The 13,963-nt window shown below is 37.0% G+C and overlaps 1 protein-coding gene across 10 annotated transcripts in view; it reads left to right on the top strand.

Annotated features, from left to right (window-relative positions):
- DCAF1 (DDB1 and CUL4 associated factor 1) overlaps positions 1-13,963 on the top strand; it is a 96,326-nt gene that overhangs the window by 13,941 nt on the left and 68,422 nt on the right. For 7 of the 10 annotated variants that reach the window (XM_067044049.1, XM_059075248.2, XM_059075252.2 and 4 more), the window contains 3 exons: positions 2,065-2,141; positions 4,271-4,344; positions 6,424-6,537. In XM_067044049.1, coding sequence (XP_066900150.1) covers positions 2,065-2,141; positions 4,271-4,344; positions 6,424-6,537 — 265 coding nt within the window. Of the gene's footprint in view, positions 1-994; positions 1,235-2,064; positions 2,142-4,270; positions 4,345-6,423; positions 6,538-13,963 lie in introns of all 10 variants that reach the window. The other 3 variants (XM_067044053.1, XM_067044051.1, XM_067044052.1) reach the window with 1 other exon arrangement.

The following is a 13,963-nucleotide window of genomic DNA, read 5'->3' on the forward strand; positions in this document are numbered from 1 at the left end:
CTGTGGATGTGGAGGGCCAACTGTACTATGCCGTTTTATACAAAGGACTTGAGCATTAGAGGATTTTAATATCCCTGGGAGGTCCTGGAACCAATTCCCTGTGGATACTGAGAGATGGATTGTTTACTTATAAAATCATCACCTAGATCAAATTATAGAACTTGAGTACTACCTCCAGAAGGCTCCCTCCTGCCCCATTGCATCAATATCTACCTTAGATTAATTCGTTTTGTATTTGTTATTGATTCCCAGTTTCCATAGAAACACCACCTAAATAGCTCTGACTTAAGTTCTGTTTTAAGCAGACTACATATATTAACTTTAGCTTCAGGGAAACTGTAAGATAGGGACTGTTATCCTCATTTTACAGATTAGGCTCAGAGAGGTTAAATAACTTGACTGAAGTCACAAACGGGAAGAGATATGATTTGAACACTGGCCATCTGGCTCCAGAATCCATGTTTTTAGCTTCTGCTATGCTATATTGCTTAGTTTCCACTGAAGATACTAGTAGATCTTATAATATGTAATTTAAAATACATTTCGTGTGATCATCCTTTGTGGCAAAGAGAGTTTTCAGAGTTTAGGGGGAAAGGTAGAAAAGGTAGAAATACTTTTGAGGCTTGATGGGGAAAAATATACCAGAGTGGGCAAGAATTTTTGCAGGGAGCTTAACCCTTAAGACTAGAGAGTATGGTTTTGTGGAAAAAAAGCATGCAGGAAAATTTGAGTTAGGATATAGCATCCCAGATACTGGAGAGCATGAAAGCCTTTTATTTGATTGTCATTATAATAGGTTAAAATGTCAGTCCTTAGGGTGCTTAGAAAGTGATTTTTCTTATTTCAAAAAAAATGTGTGAATAAAAAAGAACAGTTGATAACATGCAACAACATGGATGACTCAACGTGCTGAGTGAAAGAAGTCAAACATAAAAAGAGTATATGTGGAGCTTCCCTGGTCGTGCAGTGGTTAAGAATCCGCTTGCCAATGCAGGGGACACGGGTTCCATCCCTGTTCCGGAAAGATCCCACATGCCGTGGAGCAACTAAGCCCGTGCGCCACAACTACTGAGCCTGCGCTCTAGAGCCCACGAGCCACAACTACTGAAGCCCGCATACCTAGAGCCCGTGCTCCGCAGCAAGAGAAGCCCACGCACCACAACGAAGAGTAGCCCCCGCTCGCTGCAACTAGAGAAAGCCCGCACGCAACAACGAAGACCCAACGCAGCCAAAAGTAAATAAATAAATAAAATAAATTTAAAAAAAAAGAGTATATGTGATTTCATTTATATGAAATTGTAGAACAGGCAAAACTAATCTTTAGTGAGAAAAAGTAGGTGAGTGGTTGCTTAGGGCAGGGGTGGGAACCTGGGTGGGTGGAAGAATGTTATAGGCTGAAGTAACAGCACCTAGAAAGGTCCTGAAGCAGTTACGAGTTTGGACTCCGAAGAGCAGGGAAGGCCATGTGACTGTAGCTTAATAAAGGAGGGGTGGAGGAGTACAAGAAGTGGTCATAGATGCAGGCAAAAGTCAGGTTACTGTAAACCTTGTAGTGCTTGGGTTTAATTTAAGTTGAGGGTAAGTCATTGAAAGTTGGAGGTGTATTGTGTCAGGTCAAGCATGGAAGCAAGAAACAAGGAGACCAGGGAAAAGCCTATTGCAGGTAGTCCAGAAGTTGATAAAGCTGGTCTGGACAAGGATAGGAATGGTTAAGATTTAAGGAAATGATTGAAGTCAGGAGATATTTTGTAGGTAGAGCTTATAGGAATTATTGCTGTGGGGGATGGGGAAAAAAGGAAGGTTTTAATGATGACTCCTTATTTTTGGCTTCTGAGGGGATAGTGCTATTTTTTGAGACAGGAGAGTTGGAGAGAAGAATGAATTTGGGAGTGGAAATTGTTTTATGAGATAGCTGTTTAGATCTTTATGTTTGTTAGGAAAATACCCTTTTTCTAATTTTTTGCTTTTATTTTGTACCTTGATTGTTTAATTGACTATTGTAGGTAGTGATACATTTTTTTTGTATGCTTGTCTAGAATTGACCCTGTTTTCTCTTTGTGCTAGGATGTCTGAATTGATTGAAAAAGAAACTGAAGAATATCGTAAGGGGGATCCAGACCCATTTGATGATCGACATCCTGGTGAGACTGTGTTCTGTTAAGCCTGGCTCTAATTTTCTTACAAAAGAAAACTGCATAATATAAGGAATATTTTTCAATTGAAATAGAATTTATTTGTTAAAATATTGCTCAAGGTGGGGGCAGAGAGGAAAAACAAATTCCTGGAAAAATGAAAATACTTTTAACATTTACCTCTTAAATGGAAGATTACTATTACTAGAAGCTAACTTAAAGGAACTAAATTATATAGATATACTTTATTGACTCAGTTGATATGATTACAAAGATTTAAAAAGAGAAAAATGTTCTCTCTTTCTGACTTTTAAACCAAAAAGATGTTATCCTCTGTGCCTTTATTTTTCTAACAACAATAATTATCCTTTTACTAACGGGGAGATGTGGTTGAGAATGCATTCAGTGCCTTGCTTTTAGTTATGAAATTAATGCTTGGAACCTTGAATAATGAATGAATGGATTTCTTGATGTCTACTTTAGTGTTCCAACAGCTAAAATATGCCATCTCATGTTAATGTGGTTTTCTTTTGGGCTAATTTAATTAGAGCCATGACAAACCAGCCTGCTTTGGCATGGAATTTGCTATAATACAGAACTGTATGGGACTTGAGACTGCTATTTTATGTTCTCTCTAAGGTAGATTACCAGTGGGCAAAGCTTATGTCATGTGGGCCCACACTGCATATAAGTTTTCTCTTTATAAAACCAGGAGTCCTTTTTGGAGAGAAGAGTCTGAGATTTTCTATGTGGAGAGATAGTTGAGAATGAGTGGGACTTATAAAAATAAGAACATTGTATATCCACACAGATGTTCCAGGGTTTATTTCTGTTTCTTCGATTTTTATTCCCAAATGTAAGTAAGCTGAGCATTTCAGATTGGGTGTCCAGTTGTTTTATGTGATGTTACCTGCTGTTCTTGTCCTAGACATCTCCACTTGTGACTTTGAGAACGGCTGTTGAACTCACATCTTCAGTAAGGCAATCAGAGCATGAAACAGTAGGAAAGTGAAAAGAAATTAAGTTAATTCATGGGATTGTGAAAATAATTAAAGAGATGATCATGCTTAGTGACATTGCCTTGGAAAGGATAAAATGATAACGAGGAAGAAGGGAGAGAAGAATGCCTTTTTTTCAGTAGAAATTTAAAGACAGTTTATTTCCTTCCTAACTCTTATGTTAAGTCATATTTGTAATTAGGCATAATTTCTATTAATAAAGATAAGGGCCACAGTTTCATCTTTTATAAAGAGAGAAAGTTAAGTAATCTGAGGTCCACGTTTGTTTTTATGGTACCATTCTCTAACTTCTGTTTTTGTGAATTACTTTGGGATATTAATTACAGCTTGGTAAAAACTTCATATCAGCAGCTTATATCTTTTCTTCATCCTAAATTGTATCCTTTGACTAAATTTGCCACTCTGAAAGGAAAATTAAATAGACGGTATCATCTCTTTTAAAAGCGAACCAGTAATTTTCCCAACCATTAACTAATTCTTCTACATTTAGGCTGTGTGTTGAGTAAATCCTAGATTCCTGGCCTCCTTTCTTTCCCCAGGAGCTCAGAAGTTAAGATGACCAAGTTTATTTTACCTTTAGAATTGGTGATGGCTTGGTGGGATTCCCCTTGTCCCCCAAACCTGGAGTGTCATTACAGGTTTGAGGACACATCTCTGCTGCTTTTGGCATTACAGTTGAGAGATTGGACTTGGAGCCTATCTTCTCCAGGCCACTCATCAAAGGAAGCTGTGCTTCCTTCCTATCTTTGTCTGGGAAGTCATGGATTTTCATTCTCTTAGGCTCCTTTATGATTCTTTTGTAGACCTTGTATACTCTTAGTGATGCTGGTCTGGGTCTAGTGCTCATTTATTTAATTCAGCATTGATGTGTAGGCAATATGCTGGGAGATGGGAAGGTTAGAGAGCAGTGTCTCAAATTTTTTATTGTCATTTTTAATTTTAAAGAATGTTCCTTATGAAATCTGATTCATCAAAAGAATCTTTTCTTTGTTTTTGTTAATTTTTGCTGGCCTTTTAATAATACTTAAAACAACCCAGGTGTCTTTCCAGAGGTCTGAGTTGCTTGACTGGGATGACTTACTCATTCCTTTGTTTGTTCCTCTCCTCTTCTTTTGGTAGGTCGAGCTGATCCAGAGTGTATGCTGGGCCACTTGCTGAGAATACTCTTCAAGAATGATGATTTCATGAATGCAGTAGGTTTGCTTCTTACTTTTCTCCAGAGATTATCATCAGCAGATGCTGTACCTTTATTGTATTTTTGTAAATAGTCTGTTTTCTCCTGAGGCCTCCCAACAAAGTTGGGAATAGAGTGGGTAGCTTTTTAAATTTGGCATTGGTTCAATGAAATAGACTAATCATGGACTTCTTTATTACCAAAGTCCTGGTTGTGGCCAAGGTGTTTTCTCTTTGGTGTGTACTTTGTTCAGTTGAATATTGGTGAGGGTTTCCAAGGCGTCTTTGCTGATACTGGGGTGAGATGATTTTGAGTTTGGGAATATAGGCGTTCTCTTGAGTTCCTGAATAGAAATATAAGAGTGATATGTACCAAATGATTCTTCACTGACACCATGGGTGTGTGCATCGGGCATGTGGAGGGAGAGAAAGGTGCCTTATTTAACTCTGGTCTGTTAAGGAGTAAATGAAGGTTAAAAAAAAAAAAAGTATGTTTTACTCACATCTCCCGAACATAGTAATTATTCAATAAATTGTGGCTGTTAGGTTTGATTTTGGAGGTGGAATAGCATGATGCTTGAGAGCATGGGCTTTGGGGTCCATGTTTTGGGTTTAAGTGCAGCTCCACTCTTCATTGACATTTTGATCTTTAGGCAACTTAAGCCTGTCCAAGCTTTATTTTTTCGAAGCTTTATTTCCCTAATCTATAAAATAAGGATGATAGTTCTTACCTTAAAATGTTTTTGTAATCCTTGAATGAAATTAAGTATGAAAAGTGCTTAGTGCAGAACCTGGCACATGTGGGCTTAGTAATTATTAGCTATTATTTTTATCTGTATTATGTTAATTCCCAATTTTATTTCTTTATCACTGGTGTCTCTTCTCTGCTTCAGATCACTTCCAGCTGCCTTCTAGACGTTCCCACATGGATATTTCCCACAGGCACCTTGAATTCTGCATGTCTAATTGTTTGCCCCACAGTCTGTTTCTCTTATGCTCTAGCTCAGCAATGGTGTTCTTTCCTAGCCAGCTGGAAGTTATTCTTTATTCCTCTAAGCTTTTTTATTCAGTGAACTTAAGGTCTTATTGTGCCCTCCCCCTTAACCTTCACAAATCCCTCCACTTCTTTCTGCCCTGTTGCCAGACCTTAGATTAGCTACCACCATCTCTGGATACTGCAATAGCCTCTTAATTGGTTTCCTTCTTATCTTGTCCCAACCCATTCTTTACTTATATCCCAAAAATGTTTATCAAATGCAAAAAATGATCATGGCATTCTCTTGCTTAAAATCCATTAGTGCTTTCCCATTGCTCTCAAGATAAATTTTAAATTTTTTATTTTGGTTTATAAACCCAATCTTATGGCCTCTGTTCTCTCATTTTCAGTTCCTGACCTTTGACCCTCCTCTCTTTCCCACTCCTCCTTAGCTATTCCTACTTGTCTTTCATGTTCTCACTTGGAATCCCTTCCTCTCTAAAGCCTTCTCTGATTCCTTTGCAGAGTTGTATGACTTCCTACAGGCTTCTGTAGCATCCTGTACTTATGATATTTGTTTTTCCATCTGTCACCTCTTTTGGATTATGAACCCTTTGATAGTGGGACTGTGCCTTATTCACTGTTGTATACCCAGCAATAGAACACAGTGCCACTTAGAGATCCAGTATTTATTTGATGAGTGCCAAAAGGAAAGTTTTAATGATACATTTATATATATATAAAACTCAAAGTTTTTTCATTAACTATTGTCAAGAATCAGGGAGGGGTGAGGGGAGGCTTATCTTGCCCTGTTTTATCCTTCTGAAAAAGTGTATATAAGAATGGGGGGTGTTTTCTTTGTGATACCCCTTGAGCTTTAATTTCTATGGTTGCTGAGTTGTTTTAGGGGGATTTGACTTTAAAGTGGCAGAAGAAATTATATGGTATCATCATGGCTCAGCAGGATCATAACTATTTCTAATAATTACAGGTTTAATTAGTAATGTTAGGTATAGTCTTTAATACCCTTTAGGCAAGCTATGGGAATGTATTAAGGATTTATTAGACGTTATTAATTTGATTGGGTTGAATTTCAGATGAGAAGTACTCCTTTTCTTTACAGCTGGTGAATGCATATGTGATGACAAGCCGAGAGCCCCCTTTAAACACTGCTGCTTGCAGACTCCTACTGGACATAATGCCAGGGCTAGAAACTGCTGTCGTCTTTCAAGAAAAGGTACTTATTAAAAAGAAAAGTCAACATTTTATTTTTTAGTTGAATGCTGATCTGTTTTTCTTTGTTAAAATAATTGTTATAGTTTTTTCTTATTATAGTAGTAATCTATATTATAGAATCTTAAGAAATTAAGACAATAAGAAAAATTTTAAAATAACTTTTAATGAGTACTTGCTGCTTGGGTGCTGTAGTCTTTTTTAAAATCTTAAGATCATATGTTTTTAGATATGGATTTGTGGATTTAACAATTTATGAACTTATTCAAACTCTTATTCCTTTTTTTTTTGGAATGTAGGTGCTTTACAATGTTGTGTTAGTTTCTGCTGTACAGCAGAGTGAATCAGTTATACATATATGTATATCCACTCTTTTTTAGATTTCCTTCCCATTTAGGTCCCCACAGAGCACTGAGTGTAGTTCCCTGTGCTATATAGTAGGTTCTCATTAGTTATCTGTTTTGTATATAGTAGCCATATATATGCCATTCCCAGTCTCCCAATTCATCCCACCCTCCCTTCCCCCTTGGTAATGATAAGTTTGTTTTCTACATCTGTGACTCTATTTCTGCTTTGCTAATAAGTTCATCTGTACCATTTTTGTAGATTCCACATATAAGCGATATTATACGATATTTGTCTTTCTCTTTATGACTTCACTCTGTATGACAATCTCTAGGCCTATCCACATCACTGCAAATGACATTATTTCGTTCCTTTTTATGGCTGAGTAATATTCCATTGCATATACGTATCACATCTTTTTTATCCATTTCTCTGTCAGTGGACATTTAGCTTGCTTCCATGTCCTGGCTATTGTAAATAGTGCTGCAGGGAACGTCGGGGTGCATGTATCTTTTTGAATTATGTTTTTTTCTGCATATATGCCCATAGTGGGATTGCTGGGTCACATGATAGTCTATTTTTAGTCTTTTTTAAGGAAGCTCCATACTGTTCTCCATAGTGGCTGTACCAATTTACATGCCCACCAACAGTGTAGGAGGGTTCCCTTTTCTCCACACCCTCTTCAGCATTTATTGTTCATAGATTTTTTAATGTTGGTGATTCTGACTGATGTGAGGTTACCTCATTATAATTTTGATTTGCATTTCTCTAATAATTGAGACTCTTATTCTTAATGATGAGTAGTCTTCCTCAGTGTTGAGGACATTCTGTTTTGAGGAAGGCTGTCCTATTCTTGACAGTATTTAATATTCACTTAGTTAATGTTTGAAGACTGTGCTGTGCTGTGTTTTATGCTATGTGCTGGGAATATTTTGTCAGCAAGATAGGAGCTTACATTTATATATGTTTGGAAGAACAGAGACAAACTGATAATTTCAAGTAAGGATAAGTGCTATGAAGACCAGAAAATGGTAATTTGTTAGTGACTGTGTGTATATTTCAGTTGTCAAAAATTAGTTGCTGTGTTTTTAGAAGTAATGTCGATATTTTGTCTCAGCGTTAAGAATTTGCAATGTGAATTGCGCATGCCATATAGCTTTCTTTGCTTTTAAAGACACTAAAAATTTAATCTTCTGAAAAAATCTGGAAGTCTCAGTATAGTTAAATGCGTAAGCCACGCGAAAGATCTGGAAACAGATATTAACTTTTAAGAAAATTTTATTACAAAATTATACCACATAATGTATTTTAGAGAATAACATTGTTATTAATGCTATAGTTTGCAGTATTGTGTAGACTAGATTTAAAAATCTCTAATTAGCTACCACTGTGGGAGACCAAAAAAATCTATCTCCTGTCAAAAATGTTTTAATGTGAATTTTTTTTTTAATGTGAGTTCTTTTGAAAAGCAGGATGAAAATGAAGCACTTACAGCAGTGAATTTGTTATATGCAAGATTTATAGAAGATTACAGATGATTTTACTGTGCTTTGTAAAAGTTTCCTGGGTGTCATTGTAGGAAAATCATCTCTGATTCTTTATAGTTTTATGTTTATTTAATTAGTTAATTAATTAATTTTTAAACATCTTTATTGGAGTATAACTGTTTTACAATAGTGTGTTAGTTTTTCCTTTACAACAAAGTGAATCAGTTATACATATACATATGTTCCCATATCTCTTCCCTCTTGCATCACCCTCTCTCCCACCCCCCCATCCCACCCCTGTAGGTGGTCACAAAGCACAGAGGTGATCTCCCTGTGCTGTGCGGCAGCTTCCCACTAGCTATCTAATTTACATTTGATAGTGTATATATGTCCCTGCCACTCTCTCACTTCGTCACAGCTTACCCTTCCCCCTCCCCATATCCTCAAGTCCATGCTCTAGTAAGTCTGTGTTTTATTCCCATCTTACCACTAATCTCTTCATGACATTTTTTTTTTCCTTAGAGTCCATTTATATGTGTTAGCATACGGTATTTGTATTTCTCCTTCTGACTTACTTCACTCTGTATGACAGACTCCAGGTCCATCCACCTCATTATAAATAACTCAGTTTCATTTCTTTTTATGGCTGAGTAATATTCCATTGTATATATGTGCCACATCTTCTTTATCCATTCATTTGTTGATGGACACTTAGGTTGCTTCCATGTCCTGGCTATCGTAAATAGAGCTGCAGTGAACATTTTGGTACATGACTCTTTTTGAATTATGGTTTTCTCAGGGTATATGCCCAGTAGTGGGATTGCTGGGTCATATGGTAGTTCTATTTGTAGTTTTTTAAGGAAGCTCCATACTGTTCTCCATAGTGGCTGTATCAATTTACATTCCCACCAGCAGTGCAAGAGGGTTCCCTTTTCTCCACACCCTCTCCAGCATTTATTGTTTCTAGAGTTTTTGATGATGGCCAATCTGACTGGTGTGAGATGATATCTCATTGAAGTTTTGATTTGCATTTCTCTAATGATTAATGATGTTGAGCATTCTTTCATGTGTTTGTTGGCAATCTGTATATCTTCTTTGGAGAAATGTCTATTTAGTTCTTCTGCCCATTTTTGGATTGGGTTGTTTGTTTTTTTGTTATTGAGCTGCATGAGTTGCTTATACATTTTGGATATTAATCCTTTGTCAGTTGCTTCATTTGCAAATATTTTCTCCCATTCTGAGGGGTGTCTTTTGGTCTTGTTTATGGTACCCTTTGCTGTGCAAAAGCTTTTAAGTTTCATTAGGTCCCATCTGTTTATTTTTGGTTTTATTTCCATTTCTCTAGGAGATGGGTCAAAAAGGATCTTGCTGTGATTTATGTCATAGAGTGTTCTGCCTATGTTTTCCTCTAAGAGTTTGATAGTGTCTGGCCTTACATTTAGGTCTTTAACCCATTTTGAGTTTATTTTTGTGTGTGGTGATAGGGTGTGTTCTAATTTCATACTTTTACATGTACCTGTCCAGTTTTCCCAGCACCACTTACTGAAGAGGCTGTCTTTCCTCCACTGTATATCCTTCCCTCCTTTATCAAAGATAAGGTGACCATATGTGTGTGGGTTTATCTCTGGGCTTTCTATCCTGTTCCATTGATCTATATTTCTGTTTTTGTGCCAGTGCCATACTGTCTTGATTACTGTAGTTTTGTAGTATAGTCTGAAGTCAGGGAGCCTGATTCCTCCAGCTCCATTTTTCGTTCTCAAGATTGCTTTGGCTATTCGGGGTCTTTTGTGTTTCCATACAAATTGTGAAATATTTTGTTCTAGTTCTGTAAAAAATGCCAGTGGTAGTTTGATAGGGATTGCATTGAATCTGTAGATTGCTTTGTGTAGTAGAGTCATTTTCACAATGTTGATTCTTCCAATCCAAGAACATGGTGTATTTCTCCACCTATTTCTATCATCTTTAATTTCTTTCATCAGTGTCTTATAGTTTTCTGCATACAAATCTTTTTTCTCCTTAGGTAGGTTTATTCCTAGATATTTTATTCTTTTTGTTGCAATGGTAAATGGGAGTGTTTTCTTAATTTCACTCTCAGATTTTTCATCAGTAGTGTATAAGAATGCCCGAGATTTCTGTGCATTAATTTTGTATCCTGCTAGTTTACCAAATTCATTGATTGGCTCTAGTAGTTTTCTGGTAGCATCCTTAGGATTCTCTATGTATAGTATCATGTCATCTGCAAACAGTGACAGCTTTACTTCTTCTTTTCCTATTTGGCTTCCTTTTATTTCTATTTTTTTCTCTGATTGCTGTGGCTAGAACTTCCAAAACTTTGTTGAATAAGAGTGGTGAGAGCGGGCAACCTTGTCTTGTTCCTGATCTTAGTGGAAATGGTTTCAGTTTTTCACCATTGAGAACGATGCTAGCTGTGGGTTTGTCATATATGGCCTTTATTATGTTGAGGAAAGTTCCCTCTATGCCTACTTTCTGCAGGGTTTTTATCATAAATGGGTGTTGACTTTTGTCGACAGCTTTCTCTGCATCTATTGAGATGATCATATGGTTTTTCTCCTTCAGTGTTTTGATATGGTGTATCACGTTGATTGATTTGTGTATATTGAAGAATCCTTGCATTCCTGGAATAAACCCCACTTGATCATGGTGTATGATCCTTTTAATGTGCTGTTGGATTCTGTTTGCTAATATTTTGTTGAGGATGTTTGCATCTATGTTCATCAGTGGTATTGGCCTGTAATTTTCTTTCTTTGTGACGTCTTTGTCTGGTTTTGGTATCAGGGTGATGGTGGCCTCATAGAATGAGTTTGGGAGTGTTCCTCCCTCTGCTATCTTTTGGAAGAGTTTGAGAAGGATAGGTGTTAGCTCTTCTCTAAATGTTTGATAGAATTCGCCTGTGAAGCCATCTGGTCCTGGGCTTTTGTTTGTTGGAAGATTTTTAATCACAGTTTCAATTTCAGTGCTTGTGATTGGTCTGTTCATATTTTCTATTTCTTCCTGGTTCAGCCTCGGCAGGTTGTGCATTTCTAAGAATTTGTCCATTTCTTCCAGGTTGTCCAATTTATTGGCATAGACTTGCTTGTAGTAATCTCTAATAATCTTTTGTATTTCTGCAGTGTCAGTTGTTACCTCTCCTTTTTCATTTCTGATTCTATTGATTTGAATCTTCTCCCTTTTATTCTTGATGAGTCAGGCTAATGGTTTATCAATTTTATTTATCTTCTCAAAGAACCAGCTTTTACTTTTATTGATCTTTGCTATTGTTTCCTTCATTTCTTTTTCATTTATTTCTGATCTGATCTTTATGATTTCCTTCCTTCTGCTAAATTTGGGGTTTTTTTGTTCTTTCTCTAATTGCTTTAAGTGCAAAGTTAGGTTGTTTATTCGAGATGTTTCCTGTTTCTTAAGGTATGATTTTATTGCTATAAACTTGCCTCTTAGAACTGCTTTTGCTGTATCCCATAGGTTTTGGGTCGTCGTGTCTCCATTGTCATTTGTTTCTAAGTATTTTTTGATTTCCTCTTTGATTTCTTCAGTGATCACTTTGTTATTAAGTAGTGTATTGTTTAGCCTCCATGTGTTTGTATTTTTTACAGATCTTTTCCTGTAATTGATATCTAGCCTCATAGCGTTGTGGTGGGAAAAGATACTTGATACGATTTCAATTTTCTTAAATTTGCCAAGGCTAGATTTGTGACCCAATTATGATCGATCCTGGAGAATGTTCCATGAGCACTTGAGAAAAATGTGTATTCTGTTGTTTTTGGATGGAATGTCCTATAAATATCAATTAAGTCCATCTTGTGTAATGTATCATTTAAAGCTTGTGTTTCCTTATTTATTTTCATTTTGGATGATCTGTCCATTGGTGAAAGTGGGGTGTTAAAGTCCCCTACTGTGATTGTGTTACTATCAATTTCCCCTTTTATGGCTGTTAGTATTTGCCTTGTGTATTGAGGTGCTCCTATGTTGGGTGCATAAATATTTACAATTGTTATATCTTCTTCATGGATCGATCTCTTGATTGATGTAGTGTTCTTTGTCTCCTGTAATAGTCTTTATTTTAAAGTCTGTTTTGTCTGATATGAGAATTGCTACTCCAGCTTTCTTCTGATTTCCATTTGCATGGAATATCTTTTTCCATCCCCTCACTTTCAGTCTGTATGTGTCCCTAGGTTTGAAGTGGGTCTCTTGTAGACAGCATATATATGGGTCTTGTTTTTGTATCCATTCAGCCAGTCTGTGTCTTTTGGTGGGAGCATTTAATCCAGTTACATTTAAGGTAATTATCGATATGTATGTTCCTATTACCATTTACTTAATTGTTTCGGGTTGTCCTTGTAGGGCTTTTCCTTCTCTTGTGTTTCTTGCCTAGAGAAGTTCCTTTAGCATTTGTTGTAAAGCTGGTTTGGTGGTGCTGAACTCTCTCAGCTTTTGCTTGTCTGTAAAGGTTTTAATTTCTCCATCACATCTGAATGAGATCCTTGCTGGGTAGAGTAATCTTGGTTGTAGGTTTTTTTCCTTCATCACTTTAAATATGTCCTGCCACTCCGTTCTGGCTTGTCGAGTTTCTGCTGAAAGATCAGATGTTAACCTTATGGGGATTCCCTTGTGTGTTATTTGTTGTTTTTCCCTTGCTGCTTTTAATATGTTTTCTTTGTATTTAGTTTTTGACAGTTTATTATGTGTCTTGGCGTGTTTCTCTTTGGGTTTATCCTGTATGGGACTCTCTGTGCTTCCTGACTTGATTGACTATTTCCTTTCCTATATTAGGGAAGTTTTCAACTATAATCTCTTCAAATATCTTCTCAGTCCCTTTCTTTTTCTCTTCTTCTTCTGGGACCCCTATAATTCGAATGTTGGTGCGTTTAATGTTGTCCCAGAGGTCTCTGAGACTGTCCTCAGTTCTTTTCATTCTTTTTTCTTTCTTCTGCTCTGCAGTAGTTATTTCCACTATTTTATCTTCCAGGTCACTTATCCGTCCTTCTGCCTCAGTTATTCTGCTATTGATCCCATCTAGAGTATTTTTCATTCATTTATTGTGTTGCTCATCGTTGCTTGCTTCCTCTTTATATTTCTTCTGGTTCCTTGTTAAATGTTTCTTGCAATTCGTCTATTCTATTTCCAAGATTTTGAATCATCTTTACTATCATTATTCTGAATTCTTTTTCAGGTAGACTGCCTATTTCCTCTTCATTTGTTAGGTCTGGTGTGTTTTTATCTTGCTCCTTCATCTGCTATGTGTTTTTCTGTCTTCTCATTTCGCTTATCTTACTGTGTTTGGGGTCTCCTTTTTGCAGGCTGCAGGTTCGTAGTTCCCAATGTTTTTGGTGGCTGTCCACAGTGGCTAAGGTTGGTTCAGTGGGTTGAGTAGGTTCCCTGGTTGGGGGAACTAGTGCCTCTGTTCTGGTGGATGAGGCTGGATCTTGTCTTTCTGGTGGGCAGGTCCATGTCTGGTGGTGTGTTTGGGGATGTTGGTAGCCTTATTATGATTTTAGGCAGCCTCTCTGCTAATGGATGGGGCTGTAGCCCTGTCTTGCTCTTTGTTGGGGATAGGGTGTCCAGCACTGTTCGTTGCTGGTC

The sequence above is a fragment of the Kogia breviceps genome, chromosome 10, assembly GCF_026419965.1.
Source record: "Kogia breviceps isolate mKogBre1 chromosome 10, mKogBre1 haplotype 1, whole genome shotgun sequence".
Classification (NCBI taxonomy): Eukaryota; Metazoa; Chordata; class Mammalia; order Artiodactyla; family Physeteridae; genus Kogia; species Kogia breviceps.